Source organism: Lynx rufus, unplaced genomic scaffold, assembly GCF_022079265.1.
Source record: "Lynx rufus isolate CCGP_SWC_20201006 ecotype Redwood Valley unplaced genomic scaffold, mLynRuf1.p SCAF_3, whole genome shotgun sequence".
NCBI lineage: Eukaryota > Metazoa > Chordata > Mammalia > Carnivora > Felidae > Lynx > Lynx rufus.
The window spans coordinates 194,965,210-194,980,168 of record NW_025814845.1 but is presented as its reverse complement, the minus strand read 5'-3'; the positions used below and the strand labels follow the sequence as shown (position 1 = coordinate 194,980,168).

The 14,959-nt window shown below is 40.6% G+C and overlaps 1 protein-coding gene across 1 annotated transcript; it reads right to left on the bottom strand.

Moving 5' to 3' along the window:
- Positions 1-2,295: 2,295 nt before the first annotated feature.
- On the bottom strand, positions 2,296-14,501 carry SPATA4 (spermatogenesis associated 4). Its single transcript, XM_047090608.1, has 7 exons — positions 14,284-14,501; positions 13,314-13,443; positions 12,843-12,961; positions 12,517-12,737; positions 5,290-5,406; positions 3,920-4,009; positions 2,296-2,402 (listed from the first exon to the last, which is right to left on the bottom strand). The coding sequence occupies exons 1-7, from the start codon at positions 14,499-14,501 to the stop codon at positions 2,296-2,298; spliced, it is 1,002 nt and encodes a 333-aa protein (XP_046946564.1).
- Positions 14,502-14,959: the final 458 nt, after the last annotated feature.

The following is a 14,959-nucleotide window of genomic DNA, read 5'->3' as shown; positions in this document are numbered from 1 at the left end:
TTATTGCACTATATCTTTGAAACATTTATTCCTAAATAATTGAAAAAAGTACTCTTCTGGTCAATTTAATTAGCCATATGACAGTGCTATGATATGGCATGTAGTTATCGAGATTTGTATGTCTGTATGTCCGTATTTCAGGTCCCCTAAATTTCAGGAAACACTGCAGTTAAAAGCAGATATGACAGAGTTAACCGCTAAAATGAGCATCAGCCTTGTCCCCACATATGCCATTGAGAGAACATGGTCTCTCCATAAATGCTGGGCCAGAATCATCAGAGGTGTGAAGGGCTGAGCTGTTCATCTGTGTTATTACTTTACGTGGAAACCTAGAAAAATCACTTCTTTAGGCTTTTCAGGAAGATGATTCTCCAACTTGTAAGAAATACTGACTGTAGTAAACCCCAAAATTAGCATAAAAGGGGAAAAGCTTACTAATAATGCAAACAGCATATCACAGAGGCATCCGGTCCCTGATGAGTGTTGTGCCAATTGATTGAAAAGGTTGTGCTCCCAGAGGAGCTGCTGTTGCTTCTAGAGAAGCTCCTTGCTTCCTTCTGCCAAAGATCCTTTGTGAAATGGCCTTCTTAAGATACACCTGTAGTGTTGGCCTCTCTTAATACAACTCATCTTCCTGAAGCTCTTGAAGTTACCTACTTTGACCATACCTGCTACCTCCATTTATTTGCTCACTATGAAGCATACAGTGTATTTCGGATTTTCCACTGCTCTCCAGAGGCCCCATGGGAGTCATGAGAACTTACCATAGGCAGTGGTGAGTGATCAGCTTTTTCAGGAGATTGAACATACAGTCAGGAGAAGAATAAAGAAACATTTTGTATGACTCTCTACCCAAATTTAAATCCTTTTCTCTGGATCTTTTCCCCAGCTGAGGTTCCAAAGACTTGCTTCTATAGCCCCTCCCTAAGGAACTATATTTTATGGGTTAAAAATTAGTCTCATAATTTTCTACTTTAGATTTGTGCCAGTAGAGTGCAAGGTAACAGGGGTGCCTGGGTGGCTCAGTAGGTTGAGTGTCCGACTTCAGCTCGGGTCATGATCTCACAGTCTGCGGGTTCAAGCCCCGCGTCGGGCTCTGTATCAACAGCTCAGAGCCTGGAGCCTGCTTCGGATTCTGTCTCCCCCTCTCTCTGCCCTTCTCCTGCTCGCACTCTGTCTCTCTCAAAAATAAATAAACGTAAAAAAAAATTGTTTTTAAAAGAATGCAAGGTAACAGATGGGTAACGTGTAGCTGCTTAAGGTACGCATTTAAACTATATACCCTTTACCTCAGAAAAAACTAGATTGTACACTCACTCCCAAGAAGCCATCCTATTTCGTGTGGGCCCTCTTTAATTTCTTTCACTAAATATTACCTGCCCCAAATGTGAAATTAAACACAGAAGTCTTTGGAGATAGAAATTCTAATAAAGCCAAGCCTTCAGCAATGCCAAACAACGCACAGAGTTTAGCTGGAGATTGGCGTGTGTGTCTCAGGATCCAGCATTAGTAATGCTCATCTTGGAAGTCAGATGAGACTGTTAATGAGAGAGTGTAACAACATGACTAATTACAGTTGAAGAAAATTTTCCAAATGTGAATGTAAAATTAGAAGAATGCATGAAAGATAATCCATCTTTCAAGATATCGGCCAACTCTGGTTTCCCTCCACTAAAATTCTGGGGAGTGGCAGCAACCAGTAGAAATTTTTCAGTTGAGCTAAATGGTTTGCTAAACACCAGAAGCAAATTCCAAGTGAGGCACAATTTTTCCTCTCCCACAACTCCCTATCAACAAGAAGGACGATGCCTGTTTTTTAAGAATGTTTTAAGTCTAGCTATTTATGGGGGTGGGCAGTATTCTTTCCGGGCCAATGTGTGATAATCACCGTTCGGAATGCATTCTTTATGAGTGCATGTGATATGTAGATATATATCAGGCAAAGTGGTTGCTCTTTTCATTTCTGATGAGGAAAACATAACAAAGCAGATCCACCATTGCTACAGAATTGATGAGAGAAAACTTTTACCTGTCATGGTGAATTATGTTTAACTGTACCTTTTAAAATGATTTTTGCTCCTTCTCTGTTGATTTTGCATTTTCAACAGTACCTGGCACAGGTGTTTTAATACGTGGTTGTTGAATTGAAAAAAAAAAAACACGTTTTGAGCCCAATTATGGATAAGACATCGCTTTAATTTACTTATATACCCACAACCAGGTGATTAGACCCTCTAGGATGGCAGGAGACGCTGCATTACATCTTCAAAGCCATTGGGCACGTGCTTTTCAAGGTTACTTTTTCGTGTTTGTGATAGGGTTCATAGCAGATTCAAAAGAGTATTTTCCAGCTTGTTTGACATGAATTCTTCTAAGTGGATTGCCAACAGTACCTGTATTTCCTGGCATATTTAAATAAAAAACATTAAAATCCGTTTGTGGTTATTAAACATTTGCGCGATGGTCAGTGTTTCTAACACACAGAACTTGCACCAGGATCAGCAACAGTCTGAACACAGGTTCATCTACATGCCTGGTAAGTAGAATATTTAAAGCACGCAGTGTAGTGGCCGTAAATAAAAAATCGGAATGCCCCCCACTTCCAAAAGCCATTAGCAGCGCCTAAAATACCCGGGGCTTAGTTCGGCGTATCTGATGCTGAATATGACTCAACTATTTTTAGATGTTGTTTCAGAAAGCAGCTGAGGCCTCGATTCTAACAGTGCTGAGATTTGGCAAATACACATAATTCGCAGTTTAGTTTCTGGAACTCTGATTGCAATGAAGCGTCCAAACTGGCTGACCTTCCAGGTCGCTCAGTTCTCATGTGAGGGACCAGCGGCAGCTAAGAAATGTATTCTCCCTCGGCCCACGAGTTCACTAGATGCTAGGTTTAGGTAAACATAGGGAGGGACTTCAGTGTTAACGAAAAAAACAAAGGCAACAGCCTTTCTTACAATTAATTTTTGCCACCCTATTTGAGAATTAGAAGCTTTTGAGGTGAACAGCCTGTGGATTTGGTGCCGTTACTTGCCGCGCAATCTTAGATGGTAAAATAGGATCCTGTTTGACCTGCAGCCTAGCTCTGCTCCCCTCCTTCCACTCACTCCGATTATGTTAGCTGACCTGACCTAAACACTCTGCTCTTTCAGTAGAAACAACTGAGATGGAATGCCTTGAATTAATTTGGAAAAAATAAAATCTAGCAAAACAGCTCTCATCGATGTAATTACCAAAGTGAGCTGCACACCATTCATTAATTTCCGTTATGCCCAGACTAAGAGGATCCAAGTTTCTGGAATAGGATTGAGAGAAGTAGAGAGAGAAAAGCATGTTTCTTCCCATCCTGATCTCTCCTGGTGATGTCTCCAGGCTTAGCCCATCACCCACTTTGAAAAGGATGGAGAAAGCCCACTGCAGTGAGGGGGACTCATAGAAGAGCATGGAGAGAATAAAATGGGGGAGAAGTCACGTGCAGCAGTTGCTACGTCATTACAGTCGTAAAAGCAGGACTCCACTCTCCTTGGAGTTGTGATCCGAAATGAGAGCATTATTTTTCTAAAAACTCATTTGTGACCTTGAAATGTTTCTGGAAAGATAAAGGAAAGTTCTTCAGCTATTCAAGTATCAGTAGCCATCATTGTGTGTGTGTGTGTGTGTGTGTATACACACACACACACACACATATATATGGACACTTTGCATCTGTTTCTTATGCAGGAAGGAGGCCTTGCAACATTTCATTCCTCTTCCCGCCTTCTCATTGCAGGTCCCGAAGCAAGTGGTCCTGTGCTTTCCCACCCCCAGGCAGGTCCAAGTAGTCCTAAGGGGAAAGAGGCAAGCAAGGGAACCAGCAGATCCCCCCCCACCTCCCCACCCCCCCACCCCCCAGCCTCTGCCCTGGAGCCACAGCTTCTACCTGCTGGAGCTCTCCCTGCAGGCGTCACTGTTGGAAGAAGGTTGAGGCAGGTTGAAGGAGAGGATGTGTTCCCAGAATCTGAAGGTGAAACTATGGATACTTATTTTTTTTTCCATAGAAACGTCATTATTCACTTCTGTTGAGTCATGCTGAGTACCATGCCTCAAGCATATGAGTTAGACCTTTTAATGGACTGTTCTAATGTCTAGATATTACAAAGTGTGCTCTTAGAAATGGTAGTTCTACCAGGCCATTAGCAAAACAAAACCAAATAAGAGTGATGTGTGATCAAATAGAGTTTGGAAAACACTTCCCTGGGTACCTCTCCTCTTCACTGTTTACAATGAGTATTAGCATATTAAAGGCTCTGAGAAATCACAAGTTTAAAAGGAGGAATCTGTTAACATTGCTTTTCCAGACCCTATATAAACAAAGGCCTGTGTCCCCCACCCCCCATGAAACCCTTAACATTTTAGGAATCCTGCCTTGTAGGACAGGTCCCCTAATATTTTCCATCAGAGCCCTGACAGTAAAAACAAAACATGGACACTCAGTTAAGTTCGAATTTCAGATGAGCAATGAATAATTTTCAATGAAAGTATGTCCTCAACATGTCCCTGTAATTGGTTTTATTGGTTATATCTGTTTTTATTCACTAAATCTAGAACCTACTTTGTGGGCAGCGACTCGGCCCTGCTTTTGTCGCGTAAAAGCAGCCCACAGACATGGCATGCGGAACGGTCCTGGCTGTGTTCCAGTACAACTTTATTTATGAACATAGAAATTTGAACTTCATACAATGTTCTTGCATCAGAAAATACCATTTTTCTTCTGATACACTGTTTGAACCATTTAAAAATGTGAAAGCCATTCTTAGCTTGCAGGCTCTACAAAAACAGGGTGGGAGACTGATTTTGGCTTATGGGCTCTAGATTGCTATGCTATGAACACTTTCTGAACTCCCAGGATTTAAACTAGGGGCTTGTTGTAATACAAGTATGCAAGTATCCGTATCTGCCTTAGGGCTGATTCCTTACCTGCTGGTAGAGAATTGAGCTTTGAGCTCTGCACTGGCCTTCACCTGTTTCAGACCCACCTCTTTAAAGATACATCAGAGCTGAAGTGGGTCCTTTAGTTGGGGTGGGGTGGGGGGAACCTGGCTTGGAAACCTCCCCAATGTGACCGGTACTCAGCGGACTGTGTGGCCCCTCCACCTACCCAGAGCATGCCGACACCAGCCTAATACACAGTTTTAGACTGAATGCCTAGACCAACGTTTTCACTGTTTAAAAAAATTCTAAGGAACGAAGTAGCAGCAAAAGGTTCAGTTCACAGGTAAAAAGGATAAAACCACAGTAACAAAGACTCACGTAAAACAGGAGCAACTCTTTCCCTTGAAATCATGGAGTTATATTTGCACTGAGAGCCATGGGTTGGAAGGTGGTCAAGAGTAAGTTCTCCCACTGTTGGTTTGACCTCAAACCGTTCTATGAAATAGGAACACAAAAACTGTTAGAAAATCACTACGGCCAGGGCCAGAATAAGACACTGTAATTTAAAAATTAGGCAAATTCTTTAGACATCTGTTTTATCATATTCTTAAGAGTGGTGTGAATATGAAGATTATTAACCTTCTCCCCACATTTTTCACATCTTTGATGCACAAGATAGTGGCTTTAAAAAAGTTATTTCAAAAAAAACCCGTTATTTTAAAGACTATCTTTATGTTCTTAGTTTTTTTGATAAGTTTTTATTCAGTAATAATATGTATACAGAAAAGTAAACAAATTATGTGTTTACAGCTTGATGAATTTTTGGAATGAATACACTTGGGGTAGCCATCACCCAGGTCATGAGATCATGTATTACTAGTAAGTACCCCCCAAATCCCCTGCTTGTCTCTCCTACACAGTATCCTAAAAAGAAAATACTGTATTGACTTCTGTCATCACAGGTTAAATGATTTCTTAAATATTGTTTATATTTCATATGAACAACATGCAGTATCTGTTTTGCAAACTTATTTAGGCTTTAAAACTAGTGACTTAAAATTATTTCTTTGTTTCCCCTATTTCTCATTAACTAGTTCTATAATTCTATCTATCGCACTTGGATATCAACTTCCCTGTGCTTCTAAAGATCACTTACTGCCCCTCTGCAGCTTGAAGAAGAATCTAAGGTTATTTCTACTTATCAGCCAGACCCTGTTCGTGCTAAATACAGCTCTGGTCAGCAGCATCCTCAGAACTATAATTACCACAGTTCATGACTTTGAGCTTCAAATCAGCAGCCTCAAAGATCAAGATGGGTGATAACAGAATACTGTTGCAGAATCTGAAGGGTTGAGGTGATCCATGGCTAAAGAGAAAGTGTGCTCACGGGAGGACAAGAGAGATACAGGTTAACTTTGTGCAAAGATGGACTTTTAATTAGAAGATTAAATAGAATACTTGTGTTTGGCTCTAGAAATCCCAGTGAGAACTAGTGAGTGACAGTGATGGTGAGGTAGACTAAATATAAGCAAACATTCTGTGTGAAAAATAATCGTATCTGATTTATGGTGTTAGAAATAAGGTAACTTGACAAAACTAAAATGCCGAAGTGCGGTAAGGGGCTGACAAGGAGCCGTCAGTGTTTTAGGGTCCTTATAGTTGGAGAAAGAGTAAAGACATTAATTTTAGATGAGGATAAGTCTGCATGGTGAAATTTCTAGAATGGCACTACAAAGAGTAGAAATTTAAAATTTTCCAAGTCAGTTTGGGGGGTGGGGGGGAGACAGTCTTTACAAAAAATTCAATCCAATCAATCCAAAAGAAGAAAAGATAGGTGAAACAATAACAAGAAACGGAAAAAGAATAAAGAGCACAAAACACCACGATAGACGTGAATGCAAATATAGCAGTAGGCAGTACTACTGAATTCCTAACAGTAAAAGTCACAGTGAATGAAATAAATAGGTCCGTGCAACAGGATACTTCATAGAGGGAAGAATGGCAGGACTTGTTTACCAAGTGCCAACACTTGCTATAAAGCCATAGTAACTAAGATCGTACGGGTGATGAAGTTGCACACATTTAGACAAAATCAGCTAGGATATATATATATATAGGAAACAGGCCCAGATATACACAGAAACTTGGAAAGTTTGAGACATAAGGATACTACAAATCAGTGGGGAAAGAACAGACTATTCAAAAAATGGTTCTGAGACCATTGGTTCTCCATTTCAGTTGCAGACAAATTAAGATCTTTTTTTTTTTTCAAATTAACATCTTAAAAGAGACTAACCCCTTATCAGATACATGCTTTGCAAACATTTTTTCCCCATTTTATAGTTCCCTTTTCACTCTTGTTTCCTTTGCTATGCAGGAAGCACTTTAGTTTGATACAACCCCATGTATTTATTTTTGCTTCTGTTGCCTGTGTTTTGGATGTCATTTCCAAAAATTCATTGCCAATACCGAGAAGCTTTTTCCCTGTGTTTTCTTCTGGCAGTTATATGGTTTCAGGTCTCATGTTTAAGTTTTTTAACCCATTTGGGTTTGATTTGGGGTGTGAGATTCTTCAAGTGGATATCCAATTTTCTCAGCATGATTATTGAGGAGATAGATTGTCCTTTCCCTATTGTGTATTCTTGGCATCCTTATTCAAGATCAGGTGACTGTAAATGCGTGGGTTTATTTCTGGGCTCACTGTTCTGTTTCATTGGTTTACATGTCTGTTTTTTATGCCAGTACTTTACTGTTTTAATATAGTTTGAAATCAGGTAGTGTGATGCTTCCAGCTTTGTTCTTTCAGAGAATTGCTTTGGGTTTTCAGGTTCTTTTGTGATTCCATGTGAAGTCAGGATTGTTTTTTCTATTTCTGTAAAGACTGCCATTCAGTTTTGCGAGCTTGCATTGACTCTATGGATCAATTTGGTAGTATGGACATTTTAACAATATTCTTCTAATCCATGAACATGGGATGTCTTTCCATTTATCTGTGTCTTCTTTCCTTCATCAGTGTTTAATACTTTATAAGGAAGTAATATCCAAAACGTATAAGGAATTCATACAACTCAATACTGAACAAAGCAAATAACCCAATTAAAAATGGGGCAAAGGACCTACGTAGATGTTTCTCAAAATAAATACAAATGGCAAACAAGTGTATGAAAGGTGCCCGACATCACTAATGATGACCAATAATCAGGGACATGCAACCAAAACCACAATAATATATCATCATACATCTGTCAAAATGGCTGTTATCAAAAAAGACAAAAGATAAAAAGTGTTCATGAGGATGTGAGAGAAAAGAGAACCCTTCTACACTGTTGCTGGAATGTAAATTGGTACAGCCATCATGAAGCAATATGGAGATTCTCTCCCAAATTAACTACCGTATGATTCAGCAATCCCGCTTCTAGGTATATGTCCCAAGGAAACAGAATCAGTATCTCAGAGAAATATCTGCATCCCCATGTTCACTGCAGCAATACTCACATTAGCCAAAGATACAGAAACAACCTAAATGTCCAAAAATGGATGACCGTATAGAGAATATGTACATGTATACATACACACGTGCACACACTCAAAATGGAATATTAATCCGCCTTTAAAAAGAAGGAAATTTGGGGGGTGCCTGGATGGCTCAGTCTGTTAAGCTTCCAACTCTTGGTTTGGGCTCAGGTTATGATCTCACGGTTCATGGTTAGTGAGGAGCCTGTTTAGGATTCTCTCTCTCCCCCTCTCTCTGCCCCTGCCCACTGGCACAGTCTCTTTCTCAAAATGAATAAATAATAAATGAAAAGGAAAATTTATCATTTGCAACAACACAGATAAAACCAGAGGACGTTATGCTAAGAGAAATAAGCCGGACATGGAAAAACAAATACTGCATTTCCACTTCTATGTGGAATGTAAAACAGGCTCTTCGAAGCAGAGAGTGAAATGGTAATTTCTAGGGATGGGGTGGAGGGGCACGTGAGGAGATGCAGATCAGAGGTGCAAAGTCTCAGTTATGCAGGATGGGTAAGTTCTGCAGGTCTAATGTGTGGCATGGTGACTGCATCTAATTGTGTATTGTGTACCTGAAATTTGCTAAGAGGGTAGGCCTTAAGTGTACTCACTACACAGAGCAAGCAAGCAAGGGAAAAAGAAAAAGGAAGAAAGAAAGAAAATGGCAACCTTGTGAGGAGATGGATATTTTAATGTTTATTTTTGAGAGCGAGAGAGCCTGAGCAGGGAAGGGGCAGAGCGAGGGGAGACAGAGGATCCAAAGCGGCCTCTGCGCTGACAGCAGCAAGCCCAATTCAGAGCTTGAACTCAGGGAACCGTGAGATCATGGCCTGAGCCAAAGTCAAACGCTCAACTGATTGAGCCACCCAGGCGCTCTGAACATGGATATGTTTGATTGCAGTGATCACTGAACAATGTATATGTATATCGAAACACCAAGTTTTACACCTTAAATATATGTAATTTCTATTTGTCACTTATACCTCAGTAAAGTTGAAAAATTATTTTAAATGAAAGGCTAACATAGCAACATTTTTCTAGGTATGTCTCCTGAGGCAAGGGAAATAGAAACAAAAACTCTTTGGACTACATCAAAATTAAAAGCTTCTGCACAGGAAAGGAAACAGTCCACAAAACTAAAAGGCAGCCTGCTGAATGAGAGAGGATATTTGCAAATGACATATCCAGTAAAGGGTTAGTATTCAAAATACATAAAGAACTGATACAACTCAACACCCAAAAAACAATCCAATTAAAAAATGAGCAGAGACATGAACAGATGTTTCTTCAAAGAAGACATCCAGATGGCCAACAGACACATGAAAAGATGCTCAATAGCACTCGTCACCCGGGAAATGCAAATCAAAACTACAATGAGATACCACCTCACACCTTTAGTCAGAATGGCTAAAATAAAAAACACAAGAAACAACAAGTGGTGGTGAGGATGTGGAGAAAAAGGAACCCTTTTGCACCGTTGGTGGAAATGCAAACTGGTGCAGTCACTCTGGAAAATGATATGGAGGTTCCTCAAAAGGTGAGAAGTAGAACTGCCCTACAATCCAGTAATTGCACTACTAGATATTTACCCAAGGACTACAAAAATACTAATTCAAAGGGATACATCACCCCGATGTTTATAGCAGCATTATTTACAATAGCCAAATGACGGAAGCAGCCAAAGCATCCATCTATGGATGAATGGATGAAGACGATATGGTGTGTATGTTTATATATATATAAACATAACGTGTATATATACATATATATGTATATATATACATACATACAATGAGTTATTCAGCCATAAGAAAGAACGAAATCCTACCGTTTGCAACATGGATGGAGCTCGATAGTACAATGCTAAGCAAAATAAGTCACCCAGAGAAAGGCAAATAAATACTATATGATTTCACTCATATGTGGAATTTAAAAAACAAAAAAAAATGAGCAAAGGGGAAGAAAAGACAAAACAACTAAGAGACTCCTAACTACAAACAGATGGTCACCAGAAGGGAGGTGGGTGGAGGATGGGGAAATAGGTGATGCGGTTAAGGATGCACTTGCGATGAGCACTGGGCGTTGTATGGAAGCAATCACTAAATCGTACACCTGAAACTAATAGAACGTTGCGTTAACTGGAATTAAAATTTAAAAAAAAGTGGAAAGGCTAAACCTTAGTCAAGGTAAGGATAGGAGAATATTTTTATAACCTCATGATGCCAACAGTATTAATTATGAAGTTTGTATTTGTTTTTCATTTCTGCCGTAACAAATTACCATAAAGTCGGTGGCTTATGAACAATAGCCATCTTTACTCTCACAGTACAGAAGTCTATGGGCTTCTTTTTAGAGGCTCACCAGGCTGAAATCGAGATGTTAGCAGGGCCACATTCCTTCTGGAAGCTCTGGGGATGAATCCTCTCCCCTGCTCATTCATGTTTTTGGCAGAATTTGGCTCCTTGCAATTCTAGGTCCAAAATCTGTCTTGTTGCTGGCTGTCCCTGAGAGTTGTTTGAGGCCATGCCCTCACCTTGTGCTCTCCAGGTGGCCTCTGTTCAGTGGCAGGTTGAGGCCCTCCCACACGTCAAATCGTTCCTGCTTCTGCTGCACTCCTCTGGGTCCACTTGGAGAACCATCTCCGCTTTTAAGGGCTCGTGTGATTAGACTGGATCCGCCTGAATAATCCAGCATAAACTCCCTATTTCGAGGTCTGTGACTTCGGCAAAGCCTCTTTTGCCGTGTAATACAGCGTGTTCACAGGTTCCAGGGATTGGGGCATGAACAACATGGGAGACATTCTACCTAGTACAGAGTTTGATAAAATCTTCTCAATTGAGAAATACATATGAATGAAGTCGTGCGCATAAACAAACTTTTTGAAATCAAGGCAATGACAAAGGCTGCAGGACAATGGTTACTCTCAGAGGCAAGTATGAAGAAGGCGGTAAGAGCAGGACACCGGGAGAATATAAAGCTATGGGTGATGTTCCACGTCATAGATTATGCAGTGATACACAAATATTTATTCATTGTCTTTTTAAAGTTGTACATCTACATTATATGCATGCATGAATCACAGCAGAATTAGTGTTTAAAAACCTACAAAAGAATTTGACTATATAATTCCACAACAGGATTAATGACCTCAGTTCTTTTCTGTTCACAAATTCATGAGTAAGAGCAAATAAGGAAGAGAAACAAAAAATGATAGGCAGTGGAAGATGAACAGAGCAACAGGATGAAAACCAAAATATCCAACTCACATTGTGAGGGGAAGTTACAGTTACTGCTCTCCTTTCCTTCCAGAGACTAGAGAGAAAATGGCTCTTTTCTTCAGAAAGTGGGGGTTCAAATGAGGGAGAAATCCTACTGACCTACAGCTGCCTCATTCTTGAATGGTTTTAGTGCCACGGTCATGATGAAGTCACTAAATGTCTGGAATCAAGGACTATAGAATTCTGAGACCAGTGGTGTCCTAAGTTAAGTGTTAGTAAAGCAACAACAATGAAAGAAAGAAAGTTCACTTATTTTGTTTGTCATTTGTTGGGACTCTGATGACAAATGCTTTGGATGCTTTGAGAATTATTTCAGTGATCTCTCTGGAAGATTGCCGTGGGTTGCCTCCATCTGCCTTACCTTACGTACCCAGTCTACATACCGAGGCTACTACAGGACAACCATGACCATGGTCTGGAAATCATCTAGAGCAAATCATGATAATCCAGGCTTTTCCTAAAGTACTTACATCCTGATGAAGTCTGAAATATTCTCATCCTCGTTAGTAACTTGATATTTGAACTTACTTCCCACAGAATTTTATGTGAACATAGTCACTCTTTTCTAAAAAGAAAAGTGTTAATATACTAAGTTACCCTATGCTTTCATTTAAAAAAATATGCCGTAAACCACTCCAGCGATGATAAATCATTCCACTGCTAAGCATAAGAGAACCACTTTCCCTTTAAACCAGGGATAGAAAAAGCAGAGTTGGGACAGACAGTGGTCAACTTTTCTTTCATCTGTACTCAAGCATAGATAGCCTCACTACGTTGGGAAGAATTCAGTTGACTATTTCCAAGGAAAACTTACTGGGATTCAATTTTCTCCTTAATTTTCTTTGCAACATTTGTAAAAGGAAGAGGAATTCTACTTTAAGTTCATTGCTGAGCGTGTTGGGATTGCTTTTTATCTCTGATGACCTAATGTTATCTTTAATCGACTTGGAAGCTGTGGAGCTAGGAACCAGGGGCAGACGCATCTGGTAACTGTAGTCTGTGAAATTCACGAGGTCATCCTGGATACTTTTAATTCTGGAACGAAAAAAATATTGTTGACAAGCCATATTTTAGTAATGAGATTTATATTACCAAATTTTCATTTTAAGTTGTATCGCTAGAAGATTCCAAATGACTTACTCTCGATGCGTTAGCAAAGTATAAACCTCTTGTATTAGTATTTCAGGTACTCCAGCTTTGCAATGAATTGTTCCATGGATTAGCTCTTTAGGTAATTTAAGTCTTTTTCTTGCCAGGAACTTTAATAGTAGAAAGAAGGTATTTTCATTATAAGAAGTTACGTAAAAATCTTCATTTACTTTGTATTCACCTTAGCCCCCCTTTTTTTGTCTCTCAACTAATAGTTTTTTTTAACATGTTAATTATTAAAAAATATCGTTCAGCAAGAAAAGCAACCATTCTATCCTACTCCAATTTGAAATGAGTTTCATAAGTGACTCCTGACAAACTTTAATAACATTCATTTTAATACACGGAAACAAGCTGCCAGCTTCGTGGCACAGCCACACGCACGTGTGTGTAGATATCCACGACATCAGGAGTACACCATTTAAAACACAAACTTCTTAAAGTCGATGACTGCTAATTTACCTTCTCCAACTGTGCCCAGTTATCCAACTTGACTTTCAAAGAAGTTCCATTTTCAAAGGATGACAATTTAAGGTCCCTGGGGTAATATATAGTGAATATTTCTGCAATCAGGAAGCCATTTGAAAAATCCCTGATCCATAATATTAAAGAAATGAAATAAAATGTGGTTACTTTTACAGTTTGTTTTATAATCAATTAACACCAATTTAATATTCCACACTGACAGCAAATAACTTATAAAATTAGTTTTGTTGGATCATTGCTCTAAGGAAGACCTGCTATGGAATAGAATTTTAATAAGATTAGATACACACTAAAGGCTTTCGTGTTCTTTTTATGAACCCAAACTATTAATTTGTATTGAATCTTCATTTTAACAAGATCCCTAGGTGATTCCGATGCACATTGAAAATTTCAGGCATGTCTCTATTAAGGAGTATTGAAATTAGTAAACCAGAGTCTGCAAAAAAGTCATCGTCTTCATCTTTATGGAAATTAGTTCGCATTCCCAGAGCAGATATTAACCGCCCGTTACGTTCAGGGTGGCTGCAGTTCAGCAGCAACTTTTTTCCAGTCCCTGATTGGAAAAACTAGATGCCACCCAGAGGATAAACTGATCCCCACGATTATTAATGTCCAGTGTCTCTAAAGAAAGAGCCTTGACTATCAGTATTTTTTTGTAGTCACCAAGGCATTCTATATTAGCTTAAATCTAAAATGTGATGATTGAATGGGTAAATGAATAAGTGAGTGCTTCATCGCGTATTTTCCAGGCCCGCTCCCTAAAAGAAGGGGTGTGTGTGCTTGCGCGCGCGCGCCGCGCGCTGAGCGGGTGGGGGTCGGGGTCTGAAACCTAAACCAGGGGAGTAGGCCGTCTGCGCCCAGTGCCGCGGCGGGGCAGGCGGGGCAGCCGAGCGGTCGGCGGGTCCCCGGGGTGCTCAGGCCCCGTCTAGGCGGCTTGCTCCTGCACCTGTTGACGTTCCTAGGAAAGAAGGTGAGATCCAGGCCCTGGAGCCAGCGCAGAACCGACGGGGACAGGCGGGAGCTCTTCGGTGGATGCGGATAGACCAGATATTTCTTAGGCTTCCCTCGGATGGGAGCTGCTGCCTGTGGCGAAAGTGACGGTGACTTGGGTAGGGCTGCCGCCGGCAGTGTCAAAAGCCTTCCTCCCAGGCCGGCGGCAGCCATGTCGCTTTCTGGGTTTCTATGGCAGCATCCGCGGCGGGGCGGGGCCTCGTGGGGGCGGGGTCTCAGCGCGGCTGGGCGGGGCCCGTGGGTGGGCGGGGCTTCGGCGGGGGCGGGGGCGGGGGCGGGCGCTGGGCCTCGCGAGCTCCCCAGTTTGCAGAGCTGACGCTCTGGTCTGGGGCGATTCCTGGCCCCAATCTTGGTTGTAGTTAGCCTCTCTTCTCCCAACCCTTTGTCCTTCCAAATTTACTTTTTAGATATTGTGGATTCAGCCCAGCCAAAGGCCTATTGTCTGTCAAACATTTTGAGGATGGGAGAAGCTTCCAGAAGACAAGGTCAGTTTTTGTTTAGAAATCGGAAATGGTAGAGTATTTGCTCCAAAACGCCAAAGAAAAAATTTTCGAAATTAAAGTGAATAAATGTCTAATATCTACAGACTTAACCTCTTTCCTTAATTATTA